At 54.9% G+C, this 12,677-nt stretch overlaps 1 protein-coding gene across 1 annotated transcript in view; it reads left to right on the forward strand.

Moving 5' to 3' along the window:
* Window positions 1-12,256, forward strand: part of PPFIA4 (protein tyrosine phosphatase, receptor type, f polypeptide (PTPRF), interacting protein (liprin), alpha 4) — a gene marked incomplete at its 3' end in the record, with an annotated part of 35,776 nt that extends 23,520 nt beyond the window's left edge. The window contains exons 16-27 of the mRNA XM_009071823.1: window positions 420-553; window positions 718-866; window positions 1,849-1,942; window positions 2,190-2,271; window positions 3,053-3,253; window positions 5,301-5,363; window positions 6,648-6,674; window positions 7,461-7,636; window positions 9,102-9,199; window positions 9,843-10,018; window positions 10,636-10,704; window positions 12,079-12,256. Of these exons, the coding sequence (XP_009070071.1) occupies window positions 420-553; window positions 718-866; window positions 1,849-1,942; window positions 2,190-2,271; window positions 3,053-3,253; window positions 5,301-5,363; window positions 6,648-6,674; window positions 7,461-7,636; window positions 9,102-9,199; window positions 9,843-10,018; window positions 10,636-10,704; window positions 12,079-12,256 (1,447 nt within the window). The remainder of the gene's footprint in view (window positions 1-419; window positions 554-717; window positions 867-1,848; window positions 1,943-2,189; window positions 2,272-3,052; window positions 3,254-5,300; window positions 5,364-6,647; window positions 6,675-7,460; window positions 7,637-9,101; window positions 9,200-9,842; window positions 10,019-10,635; window positions 10,705-12,078) is intronic.
* Between the last annotated feature and the right edge of the window lie 421 nt (window positions 12,257-12,677).

Raw genomic sequence — 12,677 nt, forward strand, 5'->3', positions numbered from 1 at the left:
CCATCGGCAGCCTGGGGGGTCTGGCAGGACATGGGGAGGTTCAGAAAGCCACTGGGTCCTCAAACATTGTGTCCCCTCTGGCGACAACAGGGTGTCTTAGGGACATTCCCATCTGTGCTCCTCAGAGCCCTCTGGTGAGGGCCAGCAGCTCCTGTCCCCACACCCTGACCTGGACCGTGGGGCTGCATCCTATCACCTCCCAATTCCCAGGATCTCGGCCATGAGGCCACATCCTCTCCATCCGCTTGGGCATCAGGAACCATTCCCAGAGCTCTCATTCAGGCCAATCCTGGAGTATGGCAAAGCCTCAGGGTGGCTCTTTTGGCCATGCCTCCATGGAGCAAGAGAGAGGCAGGCAGCAGGGCAAGGATGGAGCTGAGCTCTGCCTGCCCAACCTCATGGCTTCTCCACTTGTTCAGTCGCCTGCAGCTCGGGATGAAAGCCGAGAGGACAAAACCACCATCAAATGCGAGACATCCCCTCCTTCCTCACCCAGGACACTGCGGCTGGAGAAGCTGGGCCACCCTGCACTGAGTCAGGAGGATGGCAAGAGGTATGTGGAGCACCTTTGCACCCTTTGGATTTCACACCAGTGCCTGCTCTGTTGGTTTGAGGATGTCCATGGGGTATGGGTGGGATGGTGGGTTGGGCTGGGGTTGTGCCCTGCTTGGGAATAACCTAAAGGCTTTGCTGTTCCTCTCCCTCCTCCATCCCCAGCTCGCTGGAGGAGCAGGCCAGCAGCAGCCAGGACTCCTTGCACAAGGGCTCCAAGAGGAAGGGGATCAAATCCTCCATCGGGCGCTTATTTGGGAAGAAGGAGAAGGGTCGCTTGATCCAGCTGAGCAGAGAAGGGGCCACGGGGCAGGGTCTGTGAGCACCCCAACTTCTGTGTGTGCTGAGAGGGTGTCCTTGGGGGCCTCCTGGCTCTCTCTGTCTTTGGGCTGGCAGGTGGAGCAGCAGGGACACCCCTGGGGATGTTGAGGTCACAGCTTGGGGCTCCACACAGCTCCAGAGCGTTGGGGTCTCACCCTTTCTGCCCCTTTCTGGCCTGAGTGTGGTGTCACTCAATGCTCTACCAGAGCTTGGGGGAGGATAGTGACCCTCCCCACCCTGTGGCTTATATTTAATGCCCCCATATCTCCTTCCTTCCCCATGGGACCTTGTGGGTTTACAGAGCCCTTTGGTAGGAGCTGCTCTTCCACTCCTAAATCCTTTCCTGCTTCTGTGTTGAGCATGTTGCATCAGGAGGGATGTCAGGGGAGAACCCCTTGGGCTTCCCAGGGAGCAGAGGGGCCATGGGGGTGGAATGAACATGGAGTCTGTCGCCTCCTGTGCTGTGATTGTGTGTCCCCAACAGCCTGGGGGCCCACAGTGGCCCTGGGGGATGTCACACTCACCCTGGGGGATGTCGTGCTGACCCTGGGGACATCAACCTGGTCTGGGGATGGGGACAGTCCCCACAGTGGCCCTGGAGGATGTCACACTCACCCTGGGGGATGTCGTGCTGACCCTGGGGACATCAACCTGGTCTGGGGATGGGGACAGTCCCCACAGTGGCCCTGGAGGATGTCACACTCACCCTGGGGGATGTCACACTGACCCTGAGAACATCACCTTGGCATGGGGATGGGGACAGTGCCCACAGTGGCCCTGGAGGATGTTGTGCTGACCCTGGAGGATGTCACAGTGACCCTGAGGACATCACCCTGGCATGGAGATGGGGACAGTGCCCACAGTGGCTCTGGGGGATGTTACACTGACCCTGAGGGATGTCATGTTGACCCTGAGGGATGTCACAGTGACCCTGAGGACATCACCCTGACCTGAGGATGTCTTGCTTGTCCACAGTGGTGCTGACCGACTCGGAGGGAGGCATCCAGGACCCCTTGGGCCTTGGCAAACTGGGTGCTCAGGCCGAGAAGGATCGGCGCCTGCGGAAGAAGTGAGTGGTCTTCCCTCCCTACCCCAGCAAGAAAATGATCTGCCTAATGGCTGGGAGCCATGGCATGGGACTGGGAATTGCTGGGAATTACTGGGAAGTCTCATCTTTGCCCTGCCTTGAGCTCTGTTACCTCCTTCATTGCTTTGCCACCAGCTGGTTCTTGCTGCCCACGGTCTGTTCCCTATGCAGAGCTGTTCCGTTCCCCACAAACCCCAATAAATCACTCCTGTGCTGCTGTTCCTTCCAGGCACGAACTTCTGGAAGAGGCTCGGAGGAAAGGATTGCCCTTTGCTCACTGGGATGGTCCCACCGTTGTCTCCTGGCTGGAGGTGAGGCAGAACCTGCCCTTGCATTGTCCCCACACTGTCACTGCTGGTCTGTGTGTGCTCCCCCAGCACCTCACAGTCCCACCATGCTTGGTCCATGCATGTGGCTGGTGGCTGCAAGTCCTGGGGGAGCAGGGGAGATTCCTAAATCCCTCACAGTGTAGAGTTGTGGTTTGAGTAGAGATTGGGTTGGAGCACAAGTCTGATGAGGAGCTGCTGAGGGAGCTGTGGGGGCTCAGCCTGGAGAAAAGGAGGCTCAGGGGAACCTTCTGCTCTCTCCAACTCCCTGACAGGTGGTGCAGCCAGGTGGGGGTTGGACTCTGCTCCTGGGGAGCAACAGGATAAGTGGGAACAGCCCCAAGTTGCCCCAGGGGAGGTTCAGGTTGGATATTAGGAACATTCCTTCCCTGACAGAGTGGTCAGGCCCTGGCACAGCTGCCCAGGGCAGTGGGGGAGTCATGATCCATGGACGTGTTCAAAAGACATGTGGATGTGGCACTTGGGACATTATTAGTGGTGAACATGACAGTACTGAGGGAAAGGTTGGACTTGATGATCTCAGAGGACTTTTCCAACCTTAGTGATTCTGTGACTGTGTGAAAGACTCAGTGGGTGACTCCTTCCCTGTGCTGTGTCCATCAGACACAGCCATGCTGAGCAAAAAAATGAATCCCCTGTGGGTGCTCAGCTTTGATCCTGAGTTTCAAGCAGGACAGCCTTGACCCTCCCAGTGGAGACAGGGGTGGGATGGGCAGGCAGTCAGTGGCTGTGCCCTGTTTGGCAGCTCTGGGTGGGGATGCCAGCCTGGTACGTCGCTGCCTGCCGAGCCAACGTGAAGAGTGGAGCCATCATGTCAGCCCTGTCCGACACTGAGATCCAGAGGGAGATTGGCATCAGCAACGCTCTGCATCGCCTCAAGCTGCGCTTGGCCATCCAGGAGATGGTGTCCCTCACCAGCCCCTCAGCACCACCCACCTCACGCACGGTAAGAGCCCCCAGATGCAGATCTGCTCCTCCCCCAGGCCCCTCCACGGGCAGGACAGCACCTCCCTGCCCATGGGATCACAGTGCTCCATCAGGAGTCCCAGGGTTAGGCAACTGCAGCCATGGGGAAGGAGTGAGTTTCCCTCATGGACTGGTCAAGCCACCACACACGTGTCCCCAGGCAGGAAGGTCATGGACAGCTGTTGAATGTGAAGCTCAAGGCTCCTGCCCTCACACTTGGCTTGTCAGCAAGAGGCTGGGCCATGCGAAATACCCCTCAAGGAGCAAAACTCAGGGCCTGGCTGCCCTGGAGAGGGTAGAATTCCATCCAGACAGCCCAAATCCCACCCATGCAGCCCAAATCCCACCCAAGCAGCCAAAATCCCACCCAAGCAACCCAAATCCCATCCAAGCAACCCAAAGCCCATCCAAGCAACCCAAACTCCATCCAAGCAACTCAAAACCCATCCAGGCAGCCCAAATCCCATCCAAACAGCCCAAAACCCATCCAAGCAGCTGAAATCCCATTCAGACAGCTGAAATCCCATTCAAACAGTCCAGATCCCTTTCAAGCAGCCCAAATCCATTCAAAGAGCCCAAATCCCATCCAAGCAGCCCGAATTCCATCCAAACAGCCCAACTCCCATCCAAGCAGCCCAAATCCCATCCAGGCACCCCAAATCCCATCCAAGCAGCCCAAATCCCATTCAAAGAGCCTAAATCCCATCCAAGCAGCCCAAATTCTGTCCAAACAGCCCAAATCCAAACTCTACATGATCCATAGCCAGTGCTCAGTTACACACAAACCCTTCCTCAGTCATTTAATTACAAGCCTTTCCTGGGACCATGTTCCCTGCCCAGGGCAGGGGGTTGGGATCAGATGATCTATAAGCTCCATTCCAACCCTTTCATATACTATGAAATTCCCAAGGTGACTCAGAGCAGCTGCAGATCCAAGCCTTGCCCTGGGTTGGACATGGAGTAGATGGAGAGATCATGTCTTTTGTTGGTCCCCAAATCCCTTGAGGGGTTAGTGGTGCCCCAGTAATAACAAGACACATCTGTAGACATGCAGCTGGCAGATCCCCCTCAGGTGGCTGTGGTGGTGTCACAGCTGTTGGAGTGAGGTCTGCAGGTTCCAGGAGTATCACACCAAGGTGTAAAGGGAGGTGAAGGTACTTGCTGTGCTCTCTCTGGCTGCACAGACAACCCAGGGTCCCTGTGGGCAGTGGGGTGCCACCAATCTGAGCTGCCAGCACATTGTGAGGTGTCCCCAGTACAGCACCAAGCACAGTGTGAGCTGATCCTCCATCAGCCTGAGCTGGGTTTGTCCCCAGTGAGGTTGGGAGTGCTGGTGACAGCAGCTGAAATGAGCCCAGGAGTGCCCAGGTGGGCAAGAAGGCAGATGACACCTGGGTTGGCCCAGCCATGGTGTGGCCACAGGACAGGGCAGTGACCATCCCCCTGTGCTGGCACTGCTGAGGCACCTCCAGACCTGGGTCAGTTCTGGGCCCCTCACAAGAAGGGCATTGAGGGGTGAGTGTGTCCAGAGATGGGAATGGAGCTGGGGAAGGGGCTGGAGCACCAGGAGGGACTGAGGAGGCTGTGGGGGCTCAGCCTGGAGAAAAGGAGGCTCAGAGGAACCTTCTGCTCTCTCCAACTCCCTGACAAGGGGTACAGCCAGGTGGGGGTTGAGCTCAGCTCTCAGGGAACAAGGGATAGGACAAGAGGAAACAGCCTCAAGCTGCACTAGGGGAGGTTCAGGTTGGATATTAGGGAATATTTCTTCCCTGACAGGGTGGTCAGGCCCTGGCACAGCTGCCCAGGGCAGTGGTGGAGTCACCATCCCTGAAAGTGTTCAAAAACATGTGGATGTAGCAGCTGGGGACGTGGTTAATGGTGACCATGGTGGTGGTGGGTTAACAGTTGGACTTGCTGATCTCACAGGTCTTTTCCACCCTTACTAATCCTACAATTTCATGATTCTGAGGGCTGTGAACTGAGGCCATAGCTCTGTGGTGGGTTACCCTCTGTTCTTTTCCTTGCAGTCCTCTGGAAATGTCTGGGTCACCCATGAGGAGATGGAGAACTTGGCAACGTCCACCAAGACGGTGAGGCTAAGTGGCCCCACGGTGTGTTGGGCACCCAGCAGAGCTCTGGGCATGGGTTAGCACCCCAAACCCCTGGAGGGAAGAGGACAGGGGTTTGGACAGGAAGAGCTGTCTCATGTATCAGCTCTTGTCCAGCACTGTGCACCTGCTTAGAAACCATCCTTCAACCTTTAATACCTCCCAACAGTTTCCAAACCTGCCTCAAAAACCACCAGGTGCAGCTTCCTTTGTCAAGCTCCTCGGGGGTTGCTGGGTGTCTAGAGCAGCTTGGCTGCCAGTTGAGAGTGAAAGGAAAGAAGACCACACCCAAGAGAAATCTCCAGATAAATGCATGAGATTGAGTCCCACATGGTCATCCTGTACCCAGAGCAGTCACTGCCTCATCCCCCACTGACCTTAGCACAGCCAAATATTGTCTTCACTGTCTGTCCCTGCCACTGGTGGATAGCTTGGGGTCCCTCACAGGGATGTTGCTGTGCTCCTAAAAGCTTTGGCTCCTTTGGAAGGATGTAGTCATGCTCCTCTCTCTGCAGGTTAATGACCCCATGTCCATGTCTCAGAGCAGCATTTTGGATTTGAGTGTGAATTGTGTGATCAAGGCCAGGTTGGATGGTGCTTGGAGCAACCTGGGCTAGTGAAAGGTGACACTGCCCATGGCAGGGGGGTGGAATGAGATGAGCTTTAAGGTCCTTCCAACCCAAACCAGTTTGGGATTATGAATTAGATATTTATTGAAGCTTCCATGTGCTGGGTGAGCAGCACAGACTTGTGGCTGCAGGAGCCTTCTGAGGAGGAGACCCCAGAGGTGGGGCAGGGACATGGCACTGTTCTTTGGCAGGTTTTGTGGAGAAAATCAGCACAGGTTGACAAGGAAGATAATAGCTACAAAACTGGGTTTGGGGAGCCCCTCTGAGGGTTGTGACCCATGAACTGAAGCTTAAGCTTCTCTCTGTATCTGTCTGACTCTGAGGAACAAAAGAACTCCCTCAGATGTATGTTTCTCATACATCTTGAGTGTAGGTGCTATCTCCAGCCCAGGCCTCATCCTGCATCCTACTTCCTTGGGTCGAGATGGGGTGAGATTTGAGGCCAGCAGGGTTGGGGTGTCCCCAGCACCCTGGTGACAAGGCTGAGCTCCCCAAACCTGCAACCATGAGACTGAGCCCTGTCCCCTCTGGGTCACACTGTGCTGAGCACCCATGGCAGATCCTTCCACGGTGCAGAGCCATCAGGTACTGACTTTACCTGTCCTTTCTGTTGACATGCTGCATGTGTCACTCCTAGGACACAGAGGAAGGCAGCTGGGCACAGGTGAGGTCCTTGTGTCACCCTGTTCTGTGGGCAGTGCATGGGGTGGTCCTGGGAGGGAGAGATGGACATCCTTGGGGGGAGATCGGGGCATTGATGTTCACCCAGTCCTCATTGGAGGACACTGTGGATGCTCCTCTGCGTCTTCTCTCTGCTTCAGGCAGTGGCTTTGGGAGCTGCTCTGACAGATACAGAGCCAGTGTTGAGAAGCTCCAGCTGAGCATGACCAGCTGCCTGCATGGATGCAGGTTTCCAGCTGCACATTCCACCTATCTCTTAGCCCCAAGTGCAGGAGGATAGAGACCACTCTTAAGGACCAAAAAAGGTGGAAGGAGAGTCCTGCTTGGATCTATCCCTTCTGGTTTTATCACTCTCAAATGCTTTCCTGTTCTTCTGGTGGATTTTATTTCCTTCTTGGATCAGAATGAGTTTACCATGAAAGTGAATTGGTGCTTTTCTGTCCAAAATTGACCTTTTTTTTTGGTTTGAAGTAATAAAATAGGTTATTTTGTTAGTTGCTTCAGCTTTCAGTTAATGTGTTTTTGCCAGAAGCAGCTGCTCATGAAGTCCAGCTATCCCTTACCTTTGCTTTTTGGCTACTGCCTTGTTTCCTTGGGGGACACCAGCAGGACACAGACCATGGCCAACAGGACTGTTCCCTCCAACCCCTTCAGTACAACCCAGGGTTGAACTCCACTGCCTGGGTTTGGCCATCAGGAATCCCTCCTGGGATTCTGCAGCTTCACCAAGCCCTGGGTTGTCCCTAGCTTCTCCCTTTGCTTCTCCCAGACATTGGCCTATGGGGACATGAACCATGAGTGGATTGGGAACGAGTGGCTGCCCAGCTTGGGGCTCCCCCAGTACCGCAGCTACTTCATGGAGTGTCTGGTTGATGCTCGGATGCTGGACCACCTCACCAAGAAGGATCTCAGAGTGCACTTGAAGATGGTGGACAGCTTCCACCGGTGAGTCCTCTCCCTCAGGAGGTCCCTGGGGTGCTGTGTCAGCAAGTGGAACAGAGGATGGAGTGATTGGAGGGATTCTGCCCTGCTTTTGGCCAGCCCTGGAGCTGGAGGATGGCTCTTCTAGGCTGAGCTCAACCACGTGGGCTGGAGCAGCTCTTATGGGCAAGTGTTCTCCATCACACTCCTTGCTGCAGAATTGCAGAGGACAAGCCTTTTCCTGCCTGTGGAGCAAACCACAGGCTAAAATAAAGGCTCATCCCACCTGGTAGCCCGCTGGTAGGCCAAGCAGTCAGCTGCCAGCAGCCCAGTTGGAGAAGGCTGATGCCATCTCAACCACCTTGCTCAAACACCAGTATCCAATGGTCCCATGGGGTTCCACCATGCACCTGACCCACAGGGATTTGTCCATGGGCCTGCCAGGGCCCTCTCTGCTCCAGGGATAAACCTTTATCGTGGAGCAGCCCCCATGGACTAGTTCTCCCTCCCCTCTCCAGCCACCAAGCCTGAGGTATCATTCTTTGTTTCCATGTGGCAGTTGGAATAGGGTAAAACTGATGGAGTGGGGAATTACCATGGAAGGGAGAGACGTTCTCCATTTTCCAGCTTTGGATTGTGTCTGTCCTGACCCAACCCTGACCCAAAGCATTCTTTGGGCATAGGAAGAACAAGCAGGGAAATGGTTCCTCCATGGAGACCTCCCTGCCAGCCACCTGCCCCCCTGACACGGAGCCCCCTGAGGTCAAGGTGGCTGAGGAAAGTGGCTAGAAGGTGGCCCAGCAGGAAAGGACCTGTGGGTGCTGATCAACAGCAGCTGAACATGAGCCCAGGTATATCCAGGTGGCCAATAAGGCCAATGGCATCCTTGCTTCTATCAGAACTAGTGTGGCAGCAGGACCAAGGAAGTGATTGTCCTTCTGTACTTGGCACTGGTGAGGTCACTCCTCAGTGCTGTGTCCACTTCTGGCCTCTCACTGCAAGAAGGACACTGAGGTGTTGGAGCATGTCCAGAGAAGGGAATGGAGCTGGAGAAGGATCTGGAGCACAAGTGCCATGAGGAGAGGCTGAGGGAATGGAGGTGTTTAGGCTGGAGAAAAGGAGGCTCAAGGATGACCTTATCACTCGCTACAACTCTCTGACAGGAGGTGCAGCAGGTGAGATCAGGCTCTGCTCCCAGGGAACAAGTGACAGGAGGAGAAGACATAGTCTTAGGTTGCACCAGGGAAGGTTTGAGATGGACATTAGGAAGAATTTCTATACAGAAAGGGTGATTAGAGCCTGGAATGTGCTGCCTAGGGAGGTGGTGGAGTCACCATTCCTGGAGGTGCTTAAGGACAGACTGGATATGGCACTTATTTCCATGGTCTAGTTACCATGGTGGTGTTAGGTCCTAGATTGGACTTGATGGTCTCAGAGGTCTTTTCCCACCTGATTGACTCTGACTTTGTGACCCCTCATGTCCTTGCAGCACCAGCCTGCAGTATGGCATCATGTGCCTCAAGAGGCTCAACTACGACCGCAAAGAGCTCGAGAGGAGGCGAGAAGAGACCCAACACGAAATCAAAGGTCAGCACCCACCCTGGAATGGGACAAAGGAAACCTCCCAAGAGATGCCCAGTGATGGTCTTTTAACCCTGCATTCCTAGGGAATGCCATCATTTCTGAGCTCACAGGGCTGTTCTCCAGGGGGAACTCCCTGCAGTATGTCCCCAACACCTTGTCCTAGTGCCTTCATGCAGCTGACCCCAGCCAGGCACAAGGAGGGAGGAAGCTGTCAGGACAGCAAAGATCCATCCTGGTCATCAGCTCATCTTCCCCTGTCCATTTCAGATGCTCAGGACACCACTAGCTTGCTCAGCCTCCCCTTCCTCGTTGCTGTCCCGAGATTCCCTGTGCATCTGGCTGCTGCTGCTGGGATTACAGCTCATTATTGATAATGCCCCTAATTACAGCGGCAGCAGTGGCTTCTTAGGATTAATTGTCACAGTTGTTTTCTGCCTGTTATTGCCGCAGTTAGTTTGGTGAATTGAACTGAGCTGTTCTGGCACTTGAGGAATACTCCTGGTATTGCTGCAGGCTCGGGAAGGAGAATCCCAGGATGAGTGTGGGGAAAAGAGAAGGGTTAAAGTCCACGGGACATCATCAGGTCCCCTGACAACCTAGAGCATGGTCTGGGCTGGCCCTGTGATGTGCCCACACTCTTTTGCAGATGTGTTGGTGTGGACCAATGATCAGGTCATCCACTGGATCCAGTCCATCGGCCTCCGTGAGTATGCCAACAACCTGGTGGAGAGTGGAGTGCACGGGGCACTCCTGGCCCTCGATGAGAACTTTGACCACAACAGTCTGGCACTCGTGTTGCAGATCCCCACACAGAACACACAGGTGGGAGCAGCAGCCTTGGGGGATTTTGGAGGAGGGAGGTCAGTGTGGGGCATGGCTGTGGTGGGAGCCTACCAGTCCCACCAGCTCAGCTGTGCCTTCCAAGGCAGAGCTCTCTGATGGAATCATTTCCTGATTAGCACATTTTTTCCCTGTTAGGGTGTTCAGGCACTGGAATAAGGAATTGCCCAGGGAGGTGGTGGAGTCACCATTCCTGGAGGTGTTTAAGAGGTGTCTGGATCTGGGACTGGAAGTTGTGGTTTGGGGTTTAGGGGTTACAGCAGTGACAGGTTAAAGGTTGGAGTTGATGATCTTAGAGATCTCTTCCAGCCTTGATGATTCTACAATTTCATGCCCAGGAAGGTGGTGGAGACACCATCCCTGGAGGTGTTTAAGAGGTGTCTGGATCTGGGACTGGAAGTTTTGGTTTGGGGTTTAGGGGTTAGAGCAGTGACGGGTTAAAGGTTGGGGTTGATGATCTTAGAGGTCTTTTCCAACCCTAATGATTCTATGATGGCACTTGGGCTTTTTCTCTGCCATTCTCAGTCTTTTCTGGGATGGGAGTTTGGGCTGGAAACTGTTTCCATTGATGGAGAATGCTCAATTTTGGTTTATTTCAGGCTCGACAGGTGCTGGAGAGGGAGTTCAACAACCTGCTGGCCTTGGGCACGGATCGGAGGTTGGATGATGTGAGTACCACACCTCTCCCATGTCCCATGTTACTGGGGGAGGGAGGACTTGGGGTGTTGGTGGATGAGAAGCTCAACATGCCTCAGCTGTGAAACCAGAACCTCCTGTGTGCTGGGCTCATCCCCACGGCATGGGCAGCAGGTGAGGGGAAGATTCTGCTCCACTCAGGTGAGATCCACCTGCAGTGCTGCTTCAGCTCTGAGGTCCTCAGCACAAGAAGATGTGGAGCTGCTGGAGAGAGTCCAGAGCAGGCCATGGAGATGCTCCAAGAGTTGGAGCACCTCTGCTATGACGACAGGGTATCTCAGGGGTCTTTCCTGGGGATTGCGTATTGATGTCTCCAGGGCATGTTTGCAGCCAGGCTAGAGAGGAGAGAGGCAAGCTGGAAAGGAAAAAGCAAATGTGGAATCCCAGTGAGGTCTCCTATGTCCTTGACCCAGTCTGATCACACCCTGCTGCACTTAGAGCTGGTCACCAAGTCCAGACACACCCTTGGGTGGAAGCAGTGGTGGTATCTGGTACCTGGAATACCATGTGGAGTTCTGATGCTCTCGATGTAAGAAGGACATGGAGCTGTTGGAACAAGTGCAGAGGAGGCCACAGAGCTGATAGGAGGACTGGAGCACCTTCCCTACAGGGACAGGCTGAGAGAGTTAGAGCTGTTCATCCTGGAGAAGAGAAGGTTGTGTGGAGACCTCAGAGCAACCTGCCAGGAGCTGAAGGGGCTCCAGAGAAGCTGCAGAGGACTCTTGGCTAGGAGCTGCAGGGACAGGACAAGGAGTAATAGGGAGAACTTGCAAGAGGAAATTGAGATTAGCTATTAGGCAGAAGTTTTCCCTGTGAGGGTGGTGAGACACTGGCACAGGTTGTCCAGGGAGGCTGTGGCTGCCCCAATCCTGGCAGTGTTCAAAGTCAGGTTGGCTAAAGCCTTGAGCAACCTGCCTTGGTGGGAGGTGTCCCTGCCCATGGGGCTTGGGACTGGATGATCTCTAATCTAAGCTCCAACCCTTAAAATCCTATGATTCTATGATCTGAGCCTATGATCTCATGGGGGCAGAAGGTCCTGGGCCTGTAACTTGCTCTCCCCTGGCAGGAAGCAGTGCTGGGATCTCACAGGGGCAGAAGGTCCTGCTGGCACTGATCCTGGGGCTGTCACCTGCTGTCTCCTCACAGGGTGATGACAAGACGTTCCGTCGGACGCCGTCGTGGCGGAAGCGATTCCGCCCACGATCTGAGCCTATGATCTCATGGGGGCAGAAGGTCCTGGGCCTGTAACTTGCTCTCCCCTGGCAGGAAGCAGTGCTGGGATCTCACAGGGGCAGAAGGTCCTGCTGGCACTGATCCTGGGGCTGTCACCTGCTGTCTCCTCACAGGGTGATGACAAGACGTTCCGTCGGACGCCGTCGTGGCGGAAGCGATTCCGCCCACGGGACGTGCACAGCATCAACATGCTGAGCGGCTCGGCCGAGACGCTGCCCGCAGGATTCCGAGTCACCAGCCTCGTTCCACTGCCACCCCCCTCTGCCACCGCCAAGAAAATGCCACCGGAAGGTTGGTCACGTCTTCTCACGGGGTGCTCTGACACAGTGGGCAGTGATGTGCTGGGAGAGGAGGGGAGGAGTGAAGAGAGGAGAGGAGAAGGAGAAGGAGAAGGAGAAGGAGAAGGAGAAGGAGAAGGAGAAGGAGAAGGAGAAGGAGAAGGAGAAGGAGAAGGAGAAGGAGAAGGAGAAGGAGAAGGAGAAGGAGAAGGAGAAGGAGAAGGAGAAGGAGAAGGAGAAGGAGAAGGAGAAGGAGAAGGAGAAGGAGAAGGAGAAGGAGAAGGAGAAGGAGAAGGAGAAGGAGAAGGAGAAGGAGAAGGAGAAGGAGAAGGAGAAGGAGAAGGAGAAGGAGAAGGAGAAGGAGAAGGAGAAGGAGAAGGAGAAGGAGAAGGAGAAGGAGAAGGAGAAGGAGAAGGAGAAGGAGAAGGAGAAGG

The sequence above is a fragment of the Acanthisitta chloris genome, unplaced genomic scaffold (genome assembly GCF_000695815.1).
Source record: "Acanthisitta chloris isolate BGI_N310 unplaced genomic scaffold, ASM69581v1 scaffold16603, whole genome shotgun sequence".
NCBI lineage: Eukaryota > Metazoa > Chordata > Aves > Passeriformes > Acanthisittidae > Acanthisitta > Acanthisitta chloris.